The sequence below is a fragment of the Cornus florida genome, unplaced genomic scaffold, assembly GCF_030987335.1.
Source record: "Cornus florida cultivar Cherokee Brave unplaced genomic scaffold, ASM3098733v1 CherokeeBrave_3.0.0_Hap2_Chr11, whole genome shotgun sequence".
In the NCBI taxonomy this organism is placed as follows: domain Eukaryota; kingdom Viridiplantae; phylum Streptophyta; class Magnoliopsida; order Cornales; family Cornaceae; genus Cornus; species Cornus florida.
In genome coordinates this window covers 133,204,102-133,228,477 of record NW_026775581.1, presented here as the reverse complement: position 1 = coordinate 133,228,477, position 24,376 = coordinate 133,204,102, and the positions used below count along the sequence as shown (strand labels likewise).

General features: G+C 38.0%; 1 protein-coding gene across 1 annotated transcript in view; it reads left to right on the top strand.

Moving 5' to 3' along the window:
* LOC132287159 (uncharacterized) overlaps nucleotides 1–24,376 on the top strand; it is a 35,565-nt gene that overhangs the window by 7,215 nt on the left and 3,974 nt on the right. Inside the window, exons 5-17 of the mRNA XM_059789679.1 lie at nucleotides 10,719–10,791; nucleotides 10,865–10,922; nucleotides 11,592–11,687; nucleotides 12,904–13,021; nucleotides 13,091–13,357; nucleotides 14,924–15,025; nucleotides 15,202–15,559; nucleotides 15,657–15,770; nucleotides 17,652–18,280; nucleotides 18,393–18,589; nucleotides 19,042–19,264; nucleotides 21,545–21,661; nucleotides 23,362–24,132. Coding sequence (XP_059645662.1) covers nucleotides 10,719–10,791; nucleotides 10,865–10,922; nucleotides 11,592–11,687; nucleotides 12,904–13,021; nucleotides 13,091–13,357; nucleotides 14,924–15,025; nucleotides 15,202–15,559; nucleotides 15,657–15,770; nucleotides 17,652–18,280; nucleotides 18,393–18,589; nucleotides 19,042–19,264; nucleotides 21,545–21,661; nucleotides 23,362–24,132 — 3,123 coding nt within the window. The remainder of the gene's footprint in view (nucleotides 1–10,718; nucleotides 10,792–10,864; nucleotides 10,923–11,591; nucleotides 11,688–12,903; nucleotides 13,022–13,090; nucleotides 13,358–14,923; nucleotides 15,026–15,201; nucleotides 15,560–15,656; nucleotides 15,771–17,651; nucleotides 18,281–18,392; nucleotides 18,590–19,041; nucleotides 19,265–21,544; nucleotides 21,662–23,361; nucleotides 24,133–24,376) is intronic.

Below are 24,376 nucleotides of genomic sequence, written 5' to 3'. Positions count from 1 at the left end.
CTATGTAGACAAGGAATATTCACACAGATTTAATCTGGTGTCTATTCATATTCTTACATCTTATATACAAATTTGCAAATTGTGCGAGTTAGATTCGATTAGATCTTCTTGTCGTCAATTTCAGTCGGTCAGTATATTCATGTAGAAGTTAAAACTTCAAATATAGATGAAATACTTTCTGTATGTGCAAAATTATGGTTTAATAAGGATAACACATTGAAGAATATGCTACATAAATTAGTAATATATAGATACAAAGAATGATGTAAAATGATAGGAATACAACAAAATAAAAAGTGTAGATAAAATAAATAACAAGTTTTCAGAATGATAAGAATATAAGAAAATTGGGAAATATTGTTGCATGTGCACTGTCTGGTATAGATATTATATTTTGCCGCCATATGCTTGTTTTTCAGCCACAAAATCTTCCATCCTTGGTCCACGTACTTCATCACTATATGTATCTTATTGAGGAAAAGCACAACGATATGTGATATATTCTTGAAACTAAAATAAAAGATAATTAATGTGAAATTTGATAATTATAACTGAATTCCACAAATGAATTATGAATATACACCTTAAACGAATAAGAATAGGGGTTGTATACATTATCTGCCTCATTACATATAAAAAGAGACTAAGTTCGCAACATAGGATTATATCATTTACAAGGTGGGGAAGTTATAACTGAATTCCACAAATGAATTATGAATATACACCTTAAATGAATAAGAATAGGGGTTGTATACATTATCTGCCTCATTACTTATAAAAAGAGACTAAGCTCGCAGCAAAGGACTATATTTGTTTACAAGGTGGGGGGAAGTTAAGGCTGAATTATGGAAAGTACTGGGAGAAGTACAAACGAGGAAGATCTGGTTACTTGGAAAACCTATTAGTGAAGGTCAAAAGCATGCATTGTACTACATATCACAATTATACGCACAACTGTTGTGAAAGTAGAGGAAACTGCCATGAGACGTGAACAAAATGAGAAATGTCATCGAGCCAGTAAAATATATGTGCTTACCACTCCAGCAAGGTTTTAGAACTTGACACATCTCATCGAGGTCAAGACTGCGTCAGGTATTGATCTCATTCGGAATAAGAATCCTGTTGTCTCGGCTTGACGTTGCCGAGAGTCCGAGACGACTGTGATTTTGGCCTAGTCTAAAAATCCCATTTTCAGCTTTCTTTGCTCAATTTTGTTCAAATCTTAAGACCAAAATAAGGAAAAACCAAACCCCCACCCTACCATAATAAAAAAATTTACGAATCAAGAACAAAAAACTTGAGAATTTTCAGTAGATTTACCATTTACATTCTAAGTGCACCAAACTCGGGATTAATCAGCAATTTTTTAAACTTTTTTTTTTTTTTTGATAAGTAAAAATATATTAGAAAGCGTTCAAAAGGGGAACGCATCCCAAGAGCTGTACAAGAACCAAGAGCAAAACAGAAAGCCTAAGGATCCAAAGACCCCAAAAAGTCCAAAAACTCCTCAGCGGAAGAACAATCTCTCCCCATGCCCCAACTAAAAGAGAACAAATAATAGAATATTTAAGAGCCCCAATGGGTAACTCCTCCCCAACAAAGGATCTTCTATTGCGTTCTTTTCATAGACCCCACCAAATGCAGAGGGGAGTCGCCCTCCAGAAGTCGCGAACTCGAGCCCCCACCCTCTGTCTCCTCCAAATATCGATAAGACCCCGTGAGGTCTGAGGCATAACCTGCAATTTTTTAAACTTTTAGTAACAATACATGTGTATAATAAGAGCATACTTCATTTTAATATATTTTGCATATATTAATATATATTATATATATTTGTTTTTTTTTTTTTTTTGATAAGTAAGAAATTTTTTATAAAAGCGCTCAAAAGGGGAGCGAAACCCTGAAAATATACACAAGGCCACAAAGGACCTTTAGGCCTTCAAAGAAGCCAAAAAATCAACAATTTCGTCTAAAGATCTATGATCTCTCCCATAAACCCAACAAAAAATAGTGGAAATGATAGAGAATTTAAGAGTAGAAATCGACAACTCCTTCCCATCGAAATATCTTCTATTCCTCTCGAGCCAAATACACCACCACACACAAAGAGGCGTAGCCCTCTAAGCATCCACAATGTGAGCCCCCACATGGCAACCTCTCCAAGCCTCAATCAACTCTCTAACGGATCCAAGCATAACCCAAAGAATCCCAAACAAGCCAAACATCAAATTCCAACAGTCCTAACCATGTTGCAATGGAGGAGAAGGTGATCCAGAGATTCCTCATCCCGAAGACACATATAGCAGCGATTGACCACCACCTTATTTCTCCTTCTCAAATTATCCTGGGTTAAAATCCGTCCTAGAACAGAGGTCCAAACAAAAAAACCCACCTTGAGAGGAGCCTTAGAGTGCCAAACAACCTTCCAAGGGGAGCGAGCTCTGTGATCATCTGTGAGGCATCTGAAAAAGGATCTAACCTCAAAATGCCCATAAGAGGTGGCAGCCCAAGACCAACAATCAGAAATCCCATCCACAATCCTTTGGCGATACAACAACTCCAGAAAACGAATGGCCTCCTCAATCTCCCAATCCTGAAACAACTGCCTGAATCGAACATCCCAAACCAGAGACCCACTGTCAAGATGATAGCAGTTAACCACCATGGCCTGCTTATCCGTAGCAATCCTGAAAAGATGAGGAAAAGAGGTGGCGAGAGGAGATTCCCCACACCAAACATCCTCCCAAAAGCTGATCCTCGTGCCATCCCTGATTCGAAAACGAACGTGTTTGGAATACTCATCCCAACACTTCCGAATGACTTTCCAAACCCCCACACCTCGAGGGCTACGCACCTCCAAAGAACACCACCCTCCTCTAGACTCCCCAAAACGACAAGCAACGACCCTCCTCCAAAGCCAATGCCTCTCCACACCAAATCTCCACAACCATTTCCCAAGGAGAGCCTTATTAAAAGGCACCAGTCTTCTAAGACCCAAACCTCCGTAACGAATTGGCCTGCACACTTGATCCCAACAAACCAGATGGAACTTAAACTCTTCACCTCTCCCCCCCAACAGAAAATTACGCTGCAATCTCTCAATCCTCTCCGCAACTGAAGAGGGAATCTGAAACAGAGAGATAAAATAAGTAGGAAGACAAGAAAGGGTGCTCTTAATCAGAGTGACCCTACCTCCCTTGGAGAGATACTGCTTCTTCCAACCCGCCAACCTCTTCTCAAACCTATCCACCACAGGGTCCCAATCCCCAACACATCTAGATGAGGCCCCCAAAGGCTTCCTTAAGTAAGAGATGGGAAAGGAACCAGTACGACAGCCAAGACTATCAGCCAAAAACCCAATCTCAGGGACCTCTCCCACCGGCACCGAAACGCTTTTGCCCACATTCACCTTAAGGCCAGAAACAACTTGGAATCAAATCAGGACACACCTCAAATATCTAAGCTGGGACACATTCGTATCACAAAGAACCAAAGTGTCATCGGCAAACATTACATGGGAGACCTCCAATTGGGGAGCAGCATCCTTGCCCACTTAAAAGCCTCTCAGAAACCCTAACTCAATAGCCTTACTTATCAATCTGCTGAGGGCCTCCATCACAAACAGGAACAAGAAAGGGGAAAGCGGATCCCCTTGTCTTAAACCCTTCGAGCTAGAGAAAAAATCGGTAGGAGCACCATTCACAAGAATCGAGAAACGAGCACTGGAAATACAAAAATGAATCCATCTCCTCCACTGATCACCAAACCCCATCCTCTTCATCAGGTAAAGAAGGAAGTTCCAATTCACATGGTTGTAAGCCTTCTCCAGGTCAAGCTTACACAAAACTCCCAGGACCCCACTGCGTAATTGGGAGTCCACACATTCACTAGCAATAAGAACTGAGTCCAAAATCTGACGACCTCCCACAAAAGCATTATGAGAATCAGAAATGACACCATCCAGGACTTTCCGCAACTTAGAAGGAAGAACCTTGGCAATCAACTTGTAGAAACACCCCACCAGGCTAATAGGGCGAAAATCCCTAATATCCATCGCCCCTCCTTTCTTTGGAATGAGAGAAATGAAAGTGGCATTCAAACTCTTCTCAAACGAACCCTGAGCATGGAAAGCATGAAATGAACCCATCACCTCCCCTCAAACCACCTCCCAGCACTCCAAAAGAAATCTCATGGTAAAACCGTCGGGACCTGGGGCTTTATCCCCGTTACAACTCTTCAAAGCAGAAAGAACTTCCTCTTCAGAGAAAGGCTCCTCAAGACCTAAGCACTCCTCACTAGAAATAGAGGCAAACTGAAGCCCCTCAAACAAGGGTCTCCACTCAACAGTCTCAGTGAATAACTTCTCGTAGAACTCTGAGATGCCCTTGCAAATATCCTCCTCCTTGCATAGAAGCTCCATTTCCACCTGAATCCTCCCAATATGGTTGCCCCTTTTATGAGCATTGGCCAATCTGTGAAAAAATTTCCCCCTCCTTGAGCCACAAAGCTCTAGACTTTTGTCTCCACGAGATCTCCTCAATGATCGCAATCTTAACAAACTTCGCCTTACACTCCGCCCTCCTAACTTTCAAAGCATCAGCCAAATCCCCTTGACCCTCCATCCTATCAATATCAGTGATCTCAGCCAGAACCCAATTTTTCCTACACACAAGATTCCCAAAGACTTCTTTGTTCCAAATCTTAATACTTCCCTTCAAACGACGCAAATGACCTACCAGCAAATGACTTGGGGTGCTAATCACCCCAAACCCCGCCCACCAAGATCGGACCCTTTCCAGAAAACTCTCATCCCGAAGCCACATATTCTCAAAACGAAATGGAGAGCGATTACTCCGCAACCCGCCACAATCCAGCATCAACGGGACATGGTCAGAGATAGGACGGGCCAAAGTAGCTTGCACAGCATCAGAAAACTTCTCCTCCCACTCCTCGGACACAAGGAACCTGTCAAGCCGAGAGAGAGTAGGGGGAGAGCGTCCACTAGACCAGGTAAAAGGCCCACCCTCCAGAGGCAGATCAATCAATCTAAACTTATCAATGAAATCCGAGAAAACCTCCATATCAGAAGTCCATCTACCCCCCGTCGATCTCTCAAAAGGAGATCGAACAATATTGAAATCCCCTCCAACACACCAGGGAAACAACCATCTCCTTCGAACCTCCCCCAATTCCTCCCAAAGCAAATGACGCACACTATCCTCTGTAGGCCCGTTAACACCAGAAAAGACCCAAGGAAAACCATCCTCCACCAAAGAAAACACGCAGGAGACAGAGAATCTCCCAACATGAGAATCCACCTTAGACACCCATCTGTTATCCCACATGATCAAAATGCCACCTAAAGAGCCAACAGCATCCAAAACAACCCACTCCACAAATCTTCCACCCCAAAAACTACGCACCAACCTATCCGACGTCGAAGCAAGTTTGGTTTCTTGCAAACATGCCACATGACCTCCCCCTTTATGAATGACCGACTTCACCACTTTTCTTCCGACTGAGTCATTAAGACCCCAGACATTCCATGAAAGAATTTGTAGCTTCATGGTGAAACAACATAATTAGAGAAACCACCCCTCCTACCACCATCACTCTCCTTGGATCCCCTGTTCCTCCTTTCGTCAGTGATAAAACCAGTAAGATTATGCAACACCGAACACCCACCCCTTCCTGACTTCTGTCCCTGCCTCCCACCCTTTCCCTGAGTTGAGAATTGAGAACTCCCTGGAACAACTGCATCGCCTCATCCTCCCTGCCCTCGAAAGAAACTCCCAGCAGAGAGCCCATTTCCATCCCATTCTCCCTCACCCACTCCTTCTCCACATCATTCACCTCTTCGTAAACAGAAGAACCTCTCATCCAATCCTCCTCCGGACGAACAACAGCCAAAGGGACAGTCAAGTTCACTGCTTGCTTAATGTTATTCCATTGAACTAAACCCAAATCCCCATCATGTGTAGAGCCAGCATCACCCTCCCAATCATCAAGGATAGAAGAGGAAAGGGAGCAATCAGTCATCAGTGAATCAAGTTCCTCCTCAAACTGGACAGATTTGGATGCCAAAAGATCCCGAATCTCCTTCAACAAAACAGTGGCAGAAGCATCATTAATCTTCACCCTAACATTCCGTCCCACGCAGATCGTAACACCCTCACCAAAAAACTTTGAAAAACGAGCGAGGCCAAGCCCATTCGCAGATCCGCTGTCATGACCAACATCTGACTCAAACACCGAGTCACTTTTACCAACTGGAGCCAAGGAATTGGACACAGTGACCACCCCACCCTTCTCCAACCCCAACGAACTACTCGATCCCCCAAATGAGTAATACTTCTTACGTCGCCTCCAAATTCAATTTAGGCCTAAAATGCACTGGTACGGAAAATTTTACTGCAGAATAATAATTTTTAGTATTTTTAGTAGTTTTTAAAGATAATTTAATACAAGTGATCTAAGAAGCACGGACACTCCAAAATGGATGAAGAATCCGTGTCCGACACGTGTCGGACACGGACACGCGTCGGACACGCCCCGACACGTGTCGGACACGCCAAAAAACGTGTCTGGAATTTTTTTATTTTTTTTTATTTTCGGACACGGCTTGGACACGGCTTGGACACGGCACAGACACGGCTCAGACAGCTCGGACACGGGTCGGACAGCTCGGACACGGCTCGGACACACTTTTCTGGATTTTTTTTTTAAAATTTTTAATGCTGATATGTTAATTTTTTTTTTTTTTTTTTTTAATTTTAATTTTTAATGCTGATATGTTCTATTTTTTGTTTTGTACTACCCTAAAGATGGTGATATATATATATACTAACCTAAAGATGCCACAATTCGCCGTGTCCGTGTCCTAAAGATGCTGATATATATATATACTAACATATCAGTGATATATATATATATTCCAACCTAAACATATCAGTGTTTTTTTTTTAAATTATTAATGCTGATATATATATATATATATACTATTTGCCGTGTTCGTGTCCTAATTTTTTTGGATTTGCCGTGTCGCTGTGTCCGTGTCGTGTCGTATCCGTGTCCCGTATCCGTGTCCGTGCTTCTTAGCAAGTGATGAATTTTACTTGAATTTCAAGTTGTTGCTAGTAAAAGCTTAATAATTTAGACTATTTACTAAATTAATGACTAAAAATAGACATTAACATGAAGAAATGAGAATTTATGATATGAAAAGTACATTAATAAATTAATAGATCTGAACCTTGAAATAATAAAAAAAAAAAATCGATCTTTTTTTTTTTTTTTGATAAGTAAAATGCATTAGAAGGCGTTCAAAAGGGGAACGCATCCCAAGAGCTGTAAACAAACCAGAAAAAGAAAGTAGAAAAGACCTATGAACTCAAAGAGCCCAAAAAATCCACAATTTCCACAAATGAAGAATAATTTCTCCCCTAGCCGCAACAAAAAAGGGTACATATAATAGAGAATTTCAGCGCCCCAATGGAGGACACCTCCCCATCAAAAGATCTTTTATTTCGTTCTCTCCAAAGACTCCACCAAACACGAAGGGGAGTCGCCCTCCAAAAGTCTCTATGCACCCCCATCCATTGGCCCCTCCAAATGTCCATCAAATCCTTAGTAGTCCGGGGCATGACCCAATGGACACCAAACAGATCGAAAATGAGACTCCAACAGTTGTGGGCCACAGGACAATGTAGCAAAAGGTGATTCACGGACTCTCCATCAATCATGCAAAGACAGCACCGATTAACGATGATATGCCTTATCTTCCTCAAATTGTCCAAAGTCAGGATCTTACCCCAAGCTGCGGTCCACGCAAAAAATGCCACCCTAAGAGGCGCCTTTGACGACCACACCGTCTTCCACGGGAATGTGGAATCATGAAACCTAGAGAGACAGAAAAAGAAGGAAGCTTCTTGATGATCTGGTATAGAAGAACAATATCATGTTTATAGCCCATTTGGCTTTGATGTTGGAATGAAAAAAGCGCTTTTGTCAGTAGAGCTATGTGCACATGTTAGGTGTTTGGAGATACATTTTATAAAGTACTTTTAACAACTATTTTTTTATAAAAAAAATCTGTTTGGTAAAAATATTTTTTAAAATATTTCTATTGTTAATTTTACAATAATGTCCTGTAATAAAATGTTACCACATTTGATAATAGTAACTTTATATAAAGAAGAGGTGAAATAGTCTCTATAAAAAATAAAAATGGATAGAATTGCCTAAGGAAAAGCAGTTACCTAAAATATAGAAATTGTAAATCCTTGGAGGAACTTGTAGATCTTTTGGAGCCTTTGAGGGTATAGAAGAGCAATTTGGCCTTGTGTAGCTTTGAGGGATGCGGTCCCCTTTTGAACGCTTTTTATACAATCTTTACTAATATATATATAAAAAAAAGAATGCTGGTAGAGTGAAACAGAATGGTTAGAAAATGGTTATTAGAAAAAAAAAAAAGAGTCGCTGAGCTTTCATGGTCAAAGTTGACTCGGCTGATTCAGGCCCGGGTTGTCTGAGTCACCCCTAGTCATCATCGATTCTCTGAGTTTTCAGTTTCCACCAAATTGCCCCGAGTAACTAGCGAGTCTCTAGTCTCCTTATTATGTTGTGTTAAATATTTGATGAGTCCGGTGTGACCTGACCAAGTTGGCCAACCAAGTTTATTGGCCATTCCTACAAAATAAAATATGTTATAATAAATATTATTACTGGCCACTCTTCCTTTATGTACTTTATTGTTCTATTTTGTATAAATAAAACAAAACCCATTCAGGAAAAAAAAATGATGAAAAATAGAATTATATATTTTTATGCATTAATGTGCTATTTTAACCAAGAAAATGTTTAACAATGGAAAATATGGATTTATTATATTTTTGTGTAAAATATGAGAATTAATGTTAAAATAGATGCGCAATAATACCTACTAATACTATAATAATAATGCAATTTTAGGCTGTTGTATTAGGGACGTGTTCCCCTTTTGAACGTTTTTCTAATATATTTTTACTTATAAAAAAAAAATAATGCAATTTTAGGCTGTTATCAGTCATCACTCATATAAAATAGCCTTTAAAATTTGAATATTCAATAAATTCATTAAAAATCATGAGGAACATGATTTTATTGGATTCTAGAGTAAAACGTTGGATTCTAGAGTAAAACGTTGCATACTGTTTTGTTTTAATCAAGTTATTTAGTGTTGAAAGAATTCATGACTACAATGACCTGTACCATTATATATAATGCCCTTTATGCCCAACAATTGCGACCACATCGTCAACTTAAAACACTGCCCCACTCAAAAGCCCACTAGAAAATGAAGCAAAATATTTTATTTTATTTATAAACAGAAAAAGTTGTAACTGGAGTTGGTCATTACAAATTATATCATAGAATAAACACTTCTTCAGAATAAACCCAGTTTTAGTTAGTATTTTAAGTTTATACTAAAGTATCCTTACATCTGAAAATTAGTTGACTACGCAATTGTGTAGTTGAATTCAAGAAAGGAGTCATTGTTGATTGAATTTGGGTTCGTTTCTGTTAGCTTAAACCAACGTGCTAAATTTAGATTCAAGGTACTACTTTTAGCATTACCACTTTTAGTACGTTGTACCGCAGTTGCTCATGAATGAGTTTATGGAGCTCAAAATTTCATATTTATGTAGTATGACACTTCAAGTGCACAATGAATGTGTGTATTTCAGCACACATTAAGTTGTGGGCACCCACTTCTAATGACTCCAAAAAACTTGAACTTTTTCATTCCACCTCTTCATATGGCATTGCAATTGTGTAGTTGATTTCCAAAACCAAAGTCATTGTTGATGAAATTTAGATTTTGTTCAGGTATCACTTTTATTTAACCAAGGTGCTACTTTCAGTGTGCCAGTACTACTTTTAGTGTGCATGGGTAACACTTTTAGTATAACTCACCCCAGTTTCTCCTAAACGAGTTTATGAAGCCCTAAGTTTCATATTTCTATTATCCAACAATTCAAATGCATGAAGAACATGTATTTTCCAACACATGTTTTAAGTGTATCACTTTTACCACATGAGAGTCCTTCTTTAGGAGACCAAGAGGGTGTCCTGGATACACATTTCTAGTGACTTGAAAACTTTAGTTTTCTTAGTCCCCATTTCATATAACATTGCAATTGTGCAGTTGCATACAAGAAACAATTTCATCGGTGATAAACTTTCGTTTTCGTTTTAGTTTTAGAGGGAACAGATAATGAGAGTGTTAGATGGGAAGTAATGGGGACAATAGTGGGGTGTGTAGTTACCTACCAAAAAGAAAAAAAAAAGAGAAGCAATGCGGTTCAGCTGACAAATTAAATGACAGGCAAAAGGGTCTTTTAAGTTTGAAGCTGAAAATAAAGAGAAATGATATGAACAGTGCTTTCCCATGTATAAGTAACGATGCTTCCTAATTCTGGTTAGGTGAAAATTGGGATTTTGAAGTCCGTATCAGAGTAATTAGGGTCCCTAATTACAGTGGACTGTAGTCATCCCTTTGTTGTACTAAAAATTGCCGGGTCACTCTTTGTTAGGGTTGTATTAGGAAAAGAGACCCAGGAAATATGTTTTGATTCTAGCACCTGTCTTTCATTCATGCCATATTGCTATAAAGTTTTTTGTCTGGGAAATGTACATTAAGTATTCAAAGTTCAATAATGTTCTTACATGGGGCTCAGCTTGCTGTGGAGTGCATTTTTTGCTCAGCATGTATTCGCTTTGTGGAGTGCTGCCCACAAGAGGGACTTACAGGTATGGTCATTTCATTATTCTATTTGTATTGGGATATTTTCTAGTCGGATGAATATGCTCTTTCTCACTGCAGAGAAGCTTTGGATTGGGCTTGAGAATTTTGTCTTTGATTGGCTAATCAATGCTGACAGGTAACGGTGTTTAAGATGGATTTAGAATCTAACAGAAATTACATGGATAACTTAAATTATCAATGACTCACTAGTTCTATTTGTGCAAAAAAGAGTTGATTTTGAATGCAATATATCATGAATCTCAAGCTATAACTCTTTCCCTTATGGAGCTTAGATCTGTCTACATGGACATTTTTGTTTTCCATCATTAGATCAAACGAATTTCGATTACGTAGGTACTGCAATCTGCAGTCTAGAATCAACGTTTTATGATGAACTCAACTCGGCTCAATTAGCCTTAATTTCAATTACTTGGGTACTGCTACAAGGATTTATCGTCTCTAGTTGAGTTTTTTGTATAGCCATATTCTGGGTTAGCTCCAAAGAAATGATGTCCTTTCCCCTAAGCTTCAACTTTGTTCTTTTTGGCCTCTCTCTTGTCCCTTTTAGCATCTGCTACAAGGATAAATTCTAGGATTAAATGGTATTAATCACCCGGTGATTAAGCTGTATCTCGTGTTTACATCTTGTCAAGCATTGTGCTTTATATATATATGCATATATATTTGATAAGTACACATTTATGTTAATTTGGAGTTGGAGAGATGTGGAGTCTCTGTTCTGTAGATATCTCTCTCATCCACTCATCTTTTTAATTGTTATTAACTCAATATGCACCTATTGCAGGGTTGTTAGCCAACTTGACTATCCCTCATTGGTTGATTTGCGGAGCCTCCTTCTGGACCTTGTTGCACAACTCCTTGGAGCTTTATCTAGGATTAGGTAATTAAATAATCAACTAGTGGTACTTGAATCTGATGGAAATTGGGATACACCTTAAAGCTGTTCAACTACATTGCATGTGGTTTTTCTTGTACAGTATATATATATATATATATAAATTCCCTGTAAATAACACTATTACTACCATTATTGTGTTGCCTCGTCACAATAGACAAAAAATAGAAGTTAAGGATCTATTTCTGTAACAAGAAGCAAAAAATGTCCAGAGCACTACGAGAGAAGCAAGCAATTGGCTCTCTGCTCTTTACTTTAGGCTCCACTTTCTTGAACGATAATTGTTTACATTGTCATACATGAGAATATTGTCTTTATAATACATGTATTTGGTTTCAATTCATTGACTAGATATAAATGGTATCAATTTTCCACTCTTAGCTTATTATTTCTAAATGTTCTTTTTGTCAATTTTTGTGTAGGATAAAAGTTGGTTTAGTTGTCTGTTGCAATTGCTGACTTGTTTGAGGATATACAATGATTCCTTTCTAAAAGGAAGCCTTCTGGCATGAAAAAAAAAGTTTGACTGTACTATAAAATCATCACACGGGGAGTAATCTTAGATCTTTATCAAATTTCCAGTTCAGCTTGTTTAAACCGTCTCAGTCACTTACCCATTAGGGTTATTGCTACGTTTTTAATCACTCAAAATTTGCTGAATCTAATGTTCGTCTTGTCTATTTAAAGTTAAAGTGCATCCGAACATCATATTAATTTGAATCATTTTGCTTATTTAAACTAATAAGAACCCTAGTTAAGATACTCGTTGAATAAAGAAATAATTAAGGAAAATAAGTGAAGGCTCTCTTGCGCTGCCTGGATTGCTGATTTTGTTCTCTCTTTTTCTTGGCACCTTGCTGACTCTATGATGTACTTTCATGATTTGGAAATATTATCATCTTTGAGTTCTATTTCTATATACAATAGAATTATGTAGACCAGATAATTAAATTGAAAGCTTATAATGATGCATCATTAAGAAATGTTGTTTCCTGTTAATTGATGGTGCTTGAAGGGAAGGCTTGGGTATATACCTAACATTTTGTATTATTTGCAGAAAGTGTTTGCCTTCAGACTTTAACCCACATTCTCTTATCAGGAATTATTATTATGACTGAGATGTGATGCTGGGGCAACCATTAATGCTTCCTTTTGTATTGTTGTTGTTGTTGTTATTAATATTTTCACTTTCTTTGGATAGGTTTAGTTCTGTGACTGAGCGCTTTTTTATGGAACTCAATACTCGTCGGATTGATACTAGTGTAGCACGAAGTGAAACACTTAGTATCATTAATGGGATGCGTTACCTGAAGCTAGGGGTACGTGTAAAGTTAAATTCTAGTGAAATTCGCATGAAGAAAAGTATATAACAATAAGCTGATTGCCAGGTTAAGACTGAGGGTGGACTGAATGCATCGGCCTCCTTTGTGGCAAAAGCGAATCCTCTTAATCGTGCTCCCCATAAACGAAAAAGTGAACTTCACCATGCTCTATGCAATATGCTTTCAAACATTCTAGCACCGCTTGCAGATGGTGGAAAGGGCCAGTGGCCTCCTTCTGGAGTAGAACCAGCACTTATCCTGTGGTATGAAGCTGTTGCACGAATAAGAGGGCAGCTCATGCATTGGATGGACAAACAGAGCAAACATATAGCTGTAAGTATATCTCTTACCACTTTGTTCTTTTCCTATATCTAAAATTAGGCTTGGCCACTTTGAAGTTAGTTTAACTCATCAGATTCTTGAACTGTATTCTAATTCCCCCCCAAATCAAAGTAGGAAAAAAAATGATTTCTAAATTCTTTTGTTTGGATAAGTAGTTTTCTTTCTAATTTATTTCAGGAATTTAATCTGTTGTGGTGTTTCAGAAGAATTTTTTATTTTTATTTTTTTTCCGATTTAATTTAATAGTGTTTTCTTCTTCATTCACTACATAGCTTGTTCAGAAATTTCATTGGACCCTCCACAAGTCAGCATTGTCAGATCCTGTAATCAATTGCTCTTCTACTCCTAAAATTTTAGATCTCTTGAATAGATGCACAATCAGCACACACGACATTTATTTATTTATTTTTATTTTTAAATTTAGAACTTTTTACTCAAATTTTAGATATAATTTCATATCGATTTAGGTAGTGTTTTGGGGAGCTTCCTGATATCAGAAGTCCTTCATTGAGAAGACCTCTGTAGGAACAACTTTGGTATAAGGAATTAAAGAAAACGAGTGTTTGGTGAATGTATTATTTAACTTCCTTTTAAAGAAGTCAATTGTTCATCGTTTATACTCAATCAATAAGAACAACGGTACTGATCATGTTCGTTTTCTTTTCCTTTCTTAAATATGAGAAATTAGAAATCCATAACTTAACAGCATCTTCACCATCAGAGCTCTACAAACATGGATGTTATCAGCACCACCTCCCTTTAATGAAACCAACACCGACTACTGCACTACTGCCGGGTTTGTCCACCACCATGAGTATTATTTTGATAATGAAAAATAAGAAACCCATAGAAACTATAGAAGGTTTTTTTACCACTAAGAAATTTGATCCAATTTCTACCAATTTGTTATTCTTACGAAGAAATTTTTTTTTTTTTTCCTTCTTTTGGGATTAAAAAAAATTAGAAAAACGCTCTTGTAGTAACTTATCTTCCTCACAAGCAATATTTAATCACACATTATATATCTTCCCTTCATCTCTGATGTTTTCCATGAACTTTTTCTCTCTTTGGAGATTGGAGACAAGTTTGGATTTGTAGGTGAAGATACGCAACATTGGTGCTCTAGGAAAATGTTACTTTTGTTGCATTGGGTGAGAGAAGTAGGTTCAATCAATCCACATTGAAAAGGACAAGACAAGAAATGTTCAGCAGTAATAGAATAAGGGGGATATTTGGTTTTTATGAAATCAACCTCATCTTTGTTTCCATCTGCACCTTTTTTTGCATACAATTGGGCAAATGAGAGAGGAGGTTAATGTGAAGTTTGCATTACCAACCAAGGGACCATTCTGTATGGTCCTGAGTTGTATCCAATAAAACCAGTTTTCCCTTCCCAAGCAGCCTCTAAAACTTGTTTTGCTAGAAATTATAACTTTAGATTACTTTTTATTTGGTACTATTGTTTGATTAACATTTTCTTTTGTTATCTTCTCTTATATGTGTATTGAGTCTGTATCTTAAGTGGTTTTTCCTCACTCAATCATTTCTCTGTCTTAGGTTGGTTACCCGTTGGTCACTCTTCTTCTGTGTCTTGGGGATCCTAATGTTTTCCTCAGTAACTTTGGCCCTCACATGGAGCAACTCTACAAACATCTTAGGGTGAGTTCAATTATTTGTTGTCGGTGTAGTTGACAAACAAAGCAAGGACACTTGTTCTTTCCTCGGTCCATTAAGTTAGTTTTATCATGTGGTTTTGTTAAGTGTGACAGGCATACTAACATGGCATTCCACTTCAGATATTCTGTATGTGATATAATTCGGCGTTTGTCATGCAGGACAAGAACCACCGTTTCATGGCCTTGGACTGTCTCCATCGAGTTTTGAGGTTTTACTTGAGTGTTCATGGGGATTCCCAGCCGCCAAATCGTGTGTGGGACTACCTAGACAGTGTGACCTCACAACTCCTAACTATTCTCAAGAAGGGAATGCTAACTCAGGATGTCCAACATGACAAACTTGTTGAATTCTGTGTAACTATAGCAGAACATAACCTTGATTTTACTGTAAACCATATGATATTGGAACTTCTTAAGCAAGATAGTCCAAGTGAAGCTAAAGTTATCGGTCTCCGTGCTTTACTTGCCATTGTAATGTCTCCTACAAGCCAGCATGTTGGCTTGGAAATTCTTCACGGTGATTGATGGCTCAGTTTATAACCTTGATATATGTATTTGTATATATCTTGTCATTTAAACATCTCAACTAATATGGACTCCTGTTGTGTTGTCAGGTCATGATATTGGCCACTACATTCCAAAAGTGAAGGCTGCAATTGAGTCAATCCTGAGATCTTGCCATAGAAACTTTAGTCAGGCTCTTCTTACTTCTTCAAAGACCACCATAGGTATATTTTCATATTTCATGTAAACCTATTAGAATAAAATGTTCAAATTTTAAATTGTTCTATACATAGATGTTCATTTACTTTTTGATGAGCATATATATGTTTATTTAAACTATGAATAAATGCTTGGTTTTACGTAATTCTACGATATATTCCTTTTTTCTTGCTGTGATATGGTAGATGATATACTTTGTCTTAATCATTTAGATTTTTTCCCGTCATTCTACTGAAATGTATATAAGTTATTTTGATGAATTAATTACTTTATGGAGAGAACATACATTTATATTTCTTGCTTGTTCTTTCAAAGAGTTGACTGATTTTCTTTTTGGGAGATCCTCTCTCCTCTTTTCTCTTGTATAAATCCTTGCCACTTTTTGAGGGAGATTTCCTTGTTTTGTGGAGGATGTTTGTTTTCTACTTGTGGGAAATGGACTCTATTGGCCATTTGGTCTACGTGCATACTTGCATGTATTCTGCTTATTTGGGTATTTTTCTGCATCTTCCTTTGATAAAACCGTAGGACTTCGATTGATCAGTACTTCCATCAATTCATTCTGGTTCTGAATCATATATTTCCTGGAACATCTCGATCCATCGACCATTAGATCGATGTCTTTGGAAGCCTCTCAGTAGATCTATGCACATTGTTTTCCAGTTTAAAAAACAGTTTTGAGAAATATATAGAAATTTTTTGCAAAACCGATTTTCAAAAGCACTTTCAAAACATATTTATGAGCCCAACCAAGATAAAAATTGGTCACATAAGGTCTTTCTAAGGTCAATTTATTTGTGCCCTGGATATGTGATTGAGGATGTAAGTTTTCTGCCGTGTTCACAATTCTATGTCTGCAAGAGATGTCCTCGAATGACTCACGATTCATTGACACATTATCACATTAGTTCTGAGAAGAAATTTGCAAACACATGCCACATATACCTAACGTCCTCTTTTAGTTACAACCCGGACTTTATATTGATTAATCCAATTTCTGTGGGGTGTCTTATACTTTTCCCTTAACCTGTTATTGGGGTTACACTCCACATGTGCATATTTTGGCCACTATGTTAATGCTACTTAAGTCTCTTTTATGGCTTTCTGGTTTGCCCAATTGGGGTTTCAGAGGTTGCTTTGCAATTTCCAGCGATTATATTGGCTTACTAAGTCTTTTCTCTGTTTGATTGCCAAATTTTGACCAATAGACTGTCCCGAATCATCTTAGCTAAAGATATAATCTTCTCAAGTCTGAGCTTAAAAATGCAAAGAGAAAGTCATCATCTCCTAATAAAATATATGCTATTTTCATGAAGATTCATTTTTCCTAAATTTTTAAAACAATCAAATCGACTCCAAATTGTATCAATTGATCTAAAAAATGTCCCAAAACTATTGAGTACAGTGTCCAAAGCTTTGTTTCCAATGTTTGTTTCAATGTTAAGGTATCCACATAAATACAATCAGTTCTTCCATGAGCAGGGTTCACCATTTTATTCTTTGCTTGGCTGACAGACAATCACCTCCTGAACCGGTGACGCTTGGACTTTTATGAAAGATAAAGGCATTTATAACAGTAGTCTGTTTCTGGTTTCCTTCTGGCCAAAATAAAATAAAAATAAAAAATGAATAATAATGGAGTAGTCAGCCATGAACTATTTGCAGAGATGGGATATTGTCACTCTTTCATTTTATTCACCAATGACCATACAGTTAACACACTGATACTCAGCACGTAGGACGGTAACTGTTGTATCATTTACCAACGTCTTCCTGCCTATCAACTTTGTCCTCTTTTCTTTTTATATTCTTTGTTATTTGTGTCCTAATTGTCCTCTTTTTGTTTCTGGGATGACACATTACTAAATGAACAAATGCCTCTCCAGATGCTGTAACCAAGGAAAAGTCTCATGGATATCTTTTCCGATCAGTGTTGAAGTGCATACCTTATCTGATTGAGGAAGTTGGCCGAAGTGATAAAATCACTGAAATAATACCCCAACATGGCATAAGCATTGATCCTGGTGTTCGTGAGGAAGCAGTACAGGTATTGAATCGGATTGTGAGAGACCTTCCTCATCGCCGCTTTGCAGTTATGAGGGGGATGGCCAACTTCATCTTACGGCTTCCTGATGAATTCCCTCTTCTCATACAAACGTCATTAGGACGCCTGTTGGACCTCATGCGTTTCTGGAAAGCTTGTCTATCTGATGATAGGCTAGAAGTTGATGCTCAAGAAGCAAAGCTTGTGCAGAGAAAAGAGGGAGTTAAGAAGTCTTCTTTCCATCAGGCTGGGGAAGCGCTTGAGTTTCGTGCATCAGAGATAGATGCGGTTGGTCTTATCTTTCTTAGTTCTGTGGATAATCAGATCAGGCATACAGCGTTGGAGTTACTGCGATGTGTTCGTGCTTTAAGAAATGATATACGGGACCTTTCTAGTCATGAGCAGTCAGATCGCATTTTAAGAACTGAAGCTGAGCCAATATTTATAATTGATGTTTTAGAAGAGAATGGGGTAGGTTATACTTTCATCTTCTTAAACAACACCCCCCTCTCCAGTAAAGAAAATAATCGCTTTTTATGATATATTTTACCTTGTCTCAAACTTGAGCCAATGAGTTTTACAGGATGATATTGTTCAGAGCTGCTATTGGGAACCTGGCCGTTCATTTGATTTGAGAAGAGAATCTGATGCAGTTCCTCCAGATGTGACACTTCAGTCCATTCTATTTGAGAATCCTGATAAGAACAGATGGGCTCGATGTCTTAGCGAGCTTGTCAAATACGCTGCTGAGCTTTGCCCAAACTCTGTTCATGAAGCAAAGTAAGTTTTACAAATGTGTTTATGTCACTCATGTTTTGCCGAATGCTGATTCTGTTCACATCATCATTGAATTGCTTATACAACAAAGACTCCTCTTTTTCTTCCTTTTTCTTTTTTTTTTTTCCTAACCCTTCCCTCCCTCTAAGATGCTAGTGGTTCAACTAAATGAATCTCTCCCCAAATTTCCTTAAATATCTGCAACAAAAAACCAGTGTTGTTAGTTATCAGTTAACTTGTAAGTTACTGTTTTCTCATGAATGGTTCAGAATCTTGTGAGGAACTGGTAATAGTTAATAATGCAGAAGGCATGAACTTTCTTTTAGTTATGTGGCTATTTCCTTTTGTGCTCCTTCAGTAATGTGCTTGCCTAGTTTCTGATCCAAAATTTAAGGATTAAATATTTTTAAAATTATAGATCCTGATATATCATCATGGATTATCCCTTGTTTCAGGTTAGAGGTTGTGCAGCGTCTTGCTCATATAACGCCCATTGAGTTGGGTGGAAAGGCTCATCAATCACAAGATGCAGACAACAAACTAGATCAGTGGCTCATGTATGCAATGTTTGCATGCTCATGTCCACCAGATACTAGGGAAGCTGTTGGTTCAGCAACAACCAGAGACCTTTTCCGTCTAATTTTCCCCTCTCTAAAATCTGGATCAGAATCACATATAGTAAGTGCACACCAACATGAATCTTTGTAGTCAGAAACAATGAATGCATGATATAATTCGGAGAATGTTATTGACCTCTCTTTTCTGACGGAACAATGTAGTATATGGAAGGGAAGAGGTAGTTTCTGCATGCTATTTGGTCTAAGGATCGGCAGAATTAGGTTATTATATATTTAATTTACTTCTCTCTTTTCAGTCAGAAAAATTATGTTGTCTGATCTTGGTTAATGATCTGCCAATATGAATGTTAATGAACAAGGTTCTCTTAATGAAGTCATGATTCTGCTTGTTTCCACATCCCTTGCAACACCCCCCTCCAACCCAAAAGTAAAAAGGGTAAATTCCACTTACCTCTCCTGAGGTTTGTCAATATCCCACATAGACCCCCTCTACGTTTCATAATGCCCACTTACCTCCCCTGTTAGCGACGACTGTCCAACTTGATAACGTTAGTAGGTTATTTTACCGTTTTCCCCATTGTTGGAGAATATTATTATAGGAACCTCTAAATCAATCACTCATTGACGGAATGTTAACATTGCTATACTTGGGCAACAAGTTGTTGCCATATTAGTATTTGACTTTTTGTGTAATTCTTTTATTATAAAATACTTGTAGAGTAAGAAAATTTTGTGATGTTGTGGCCCGAATTGGGTGCCGGGTCGCCGCTCATGACCTGACGACCCTTTGGATGAGCTTTATGTGGGCCCGGTTTTTGCTCATGGGTCGTGGACCCTAATTAGTCTCTTGTGGCCTGATATATAAGGGTACTTAGGGTTTGGAGTGGTGTAAGAGAGAGAGATTGAAAACTTGTAATCTCCGACTTTACACATAGTGAAGACTTTAGCTAGATTTCCACCGTGGATTTAGGCTGTTGCCGAGCCACGTATAAATCTTTGTGTTCTTTGTGTGGTGTGTTTACTTTTCTGTCGTGATTCTTGATTCTATCTTGGGTTCGCTGCGTTTGTCATAACAATTTCTATTATCTAGCTACAAGTCTTCCCTAATTCACCTATACATAGAGGTGGTTATTGTAAACATAATTAAGAGAGAATGTAATGAAAGAGATGTAGCCCTTTGGGCTTTGTGTGTCGTGGATGTAACAATTTCTTGTGTTCTTCATGTTTTAATTTCTCTTTTCAACTTCTATTTTTCTTTCAACACCCATGAAATGTTTGCTGTCATTTCAGGCATTAGAAGGGCAAAACTAACCTTATATCAATTTTCTGCTGCTAACATTAACAGATTCTGTTTGTCTCCGTCAAGTGCCTAATGGCGGGGGGAATCTGTTACATAAACCAGAACCTTAGGGGAGGTAGGTGGGATTTACCCAAAATAAAAAATAAAGGATGAAAAGAAAAGAGGAAGAAGAAAAAGCAGCACATAATCCATCAAATTGAAGTTTTATTGTTGGTTGTTTCAATAACCATCAATTTAGAATATGCTGGTCACATTGTTAAGGAAGCACAAGAGGCAGGATATTACTCCAATGACACACACACAGGAACTGAAGTAAGACGCTGCAACTTTTATAGTTATCCTATGGTTCTACTATTCATAATAATTCTATTGTATTGATGAGGTAATTCTGCTTATGAGCAATTCTTTATGTAATCTGGATCATTTGGCGAGGAGTTTATTGACTAACATCATAGTGGAAATTGCTGAGGAGAATAATTTAATGTTTGTTGAGGTGTACCACACAAATACCTTGCTGCTGGCAATCGGTTCCCCAGGTCTACCAAGGATGACCTGGAAACTTTTTTTTTTTCTTAACCATTTGTTAAACCATTTATTTATATTATCTAATGATATTCTATTGACATCTATTGGCATGGCTAATAGCATCACTTTAATTTTACATAGGCAAGAAGCATGAGTGTATCATATGGATCAAAATATGTAGTCTGGCAGTACTAATGTACATGGTCAGTATCTCTCTTTATGCATGTTTCTGAATGGAATACACTAGGTAACATGTACTGATAACCTGCTCTACTATATTGTTCTCTTGTTGAGGGAATTTGTAGACAACAGGGAATAATAATGCAGTGCCAAATGTCAATCATGTTGTGCCTGCACTGAGGGAAGTGGGATGGGTATGGAGTTGCTTTGACATGTGCTAGGATTAAAATGAAATTGCAGGCATCTCTTGTTTTTTTTTCAATACTTTTCTTTTCAGTACGAGTATTGTAAGTGAAAAAAGAAGAGAGAGAAGTATACTTTGCTTCTAGAATAGTTACTCAATTTTTAAGTTGGTTTATTTTCTTTTCTTTTCAGCTACATGCCACCATGGCTCTTGGCCGCTCACATCTGGAAATATGTGAAATTATGTTTGGCGAGCTTGCATCTTTCATTGATGAGGTTTCTCAGGAAACCGAGAAACCAAAGTGGAAGGTACTGTTGATGATTTAATGCGTAAAAGTCCCCTCTTTGTCTATGCTTTTTGTTTCTTTTTTGGTTTCCTCCCCCCACCCCTGGGCAGTTTGGGCAGCCACGGGGAGGGGGAGGGAAGGTAGCCTACTAGGTTTTTTTCCTTTACCATAGTGTCCTTTGTAACTTAATAATGAGCATCTAGCCATGTAGTAGTGCCCTTGGTGATTCCTGTAATCATGAACTGGAAAAAGTAACTCCTGGGTGAGCATATTATAATGAGTTCCCTAGATATAACATGTGTGCAGGACCTCCGTCAAATGCATGTTGTGTATGTGGCAAACTGGTCATCCCATATGCAGATGTATTGTATAGTACATAATTGCATGTTATGTATTGATACATACATTTGCAACCACAAACTCTCTTCTTTGAATTTAAATTTCAAAGTTTCCTTATTAAATTTGAATAAATATGAATAATACTCCCTCCATCCCAAAATACTTGTTCATATTTCTATTTTGGGATGTAACATTCCCAAACCATTCTTTTAAATAAACAAGTGCACTAATTACGGAGCACTATTTTGTCTTTTAATAAGGGCATATTTGAAACTTCACTCTTATCAATATAATAAAAAACTATTAAAACTTCACTACCATAAAAAGTTAGATTCCCCATACAGGACATGTATTTTGGGACAGAGGGAGTAGCAATTATGCTACTTCCTTAACATTTATTATTTTTTGTAAGTATCATTAGAAAATAATATTTCATGATACCCTGGTTCAACCAATTGACCTGGTGGTGGCGGAACCAATGACCCGTTGAGCCAGTTCCTTGACTGGGATTGTCCAGACTGGCTCTAGTAAACTATATGTCCATGGTATTTGAGGTTCAACTTGAGATGTCAGTGTGCAATGTCTTGTCTCACATTGGGATACCAGTTGAAAAGATCAATTGAATATCACTTGATTTGTTATACAGAATTCCCCTATTTTACACCTCCAGAGTCTATGAAATCTGTGATGTTGTGGCCCGAATTTGGTGTCAAGTCGTGTTGCGGTCCATTTACAACCCGTTGGATGAGCTTTGCGGACGACCCGATGGATGAGTTTTGTGACCCGTTTACGACCCGACGAATCTGTGATGCTTTTGACCTGTATTTGCTTGTGGGTTGTGGACTCTAATTAGTACTCTCTTGTATCCCGATATATAAGGGTGCTTAAAGTTTGGATTGAGGCACTGAAAATTGCAGAGAGAGAGAGAGGGGGGCTGAAACTTGTAATCTTCTATTTTTCGCTGGATCTCCACCGTGGATGTAGCCTTTGCCGAACCACGCTAAATCTTTGTGTGTGGTGTGATTACTTTTTTGTTGTGTTTCTTGATTTATTCTTGGGTTCTTTGCGTTTGTCGTAACAAAATCCAATGATAGGCAGCTCTTAGAAAATGAGAAAAGAAACTGTCGGTTTCTAAATTGTCCTTACATTGTTCATTCGAACCTAGTTATGGGATTATATGCTATTTTATGTTACCATAATCAAATAGTACATAATTTTTTTTGGTTGGCATGATATCGTAGATTTCTATTGTTAAAAAAAAAAAAAAAAAAAAAAGAAAAATTTCTTGCTTTGATGATTATTTAAATTGCTTTTTATTTTTTTATTTTAAATTTTGCGTTCCAGTCAATAGACTTACAAAATATGTCGCTTTGATGGATACAGAGTCAAAGGGCTCGTCGTGAAGAACTCCGGATACACATTGCAACTATATACCGTACCGTTGCTGAAAATATCTGGCCTGGCATGCTAGGCCGTAAACCAGTTTTCCGCCTTCATTATTTGAAGTTTATTGAAGAAACAACCAGGCAGATCTTAACAGCGCCAGCTGAGAGCTTTCAAGAAATGCAACCGCTCCGTTATGCACTTGCTTCTGTTCTTAGATCACTGGCCCCTGAATTTGTTGAATCTAAATCAGAGAAATTTGATCTTAGAACTAGAAAGAGACTGTTTGATCTTCTTTTGTCCTGGTCAGATGACACTGGCAGTACTTGGAATCAGGATGGTGTAAGCGATTACCGACGTGAAGTCGAACGTTACAAGTCCACTCAGCACAGTCGGTCAAAAGATTCTATTGACAAACTTTCATTTGATAAAGAAGTGAGTGAACAAGTTGAGGCAATTCAGTGGGCAGCTGTGAATGCTATGGCTTCTTTGTTATATGGGCCTTGCTTTGATGACAATGCAAGAAAAATGAGTGGTCGAGTAATATCTTGGATTAACAGTTTATTCATCGAGCCTGCACCTAGGGCTCCATTTGGTTATTCTCCAGCTGATCCAAGAACTCCTTCTTACTCCAAATACACAGGAGAAGGTGGACGTGGAACTGGACGTGATAGGCATAAAGGTGGCCACCTTCGTGTTTCCCTTGCAAAAATAGCTTTGAAAAATCTTCTTCGTACAAATTTGGACCTATTTCCTTCCTGCATTGATCAGGTAATATTTTTGTCCTCTAATTGTGTATCACATCCGAAACAGTATAGTTCAAGATCATTTTAGTTGATGAGCTGATTCTTGGAGGTGCACGCTGTCCCCATTGATATTCATAGTCTGAGACCGTCTACTTGATGTGGTGATTCTATATATGCCATATCCCAACTGGAACTGACAACAATATTTTACTAACCCAATTAAGAGTGGTAGTGAGAAGGGTGTAAGCTCACAACTCTTAGGTTCACAA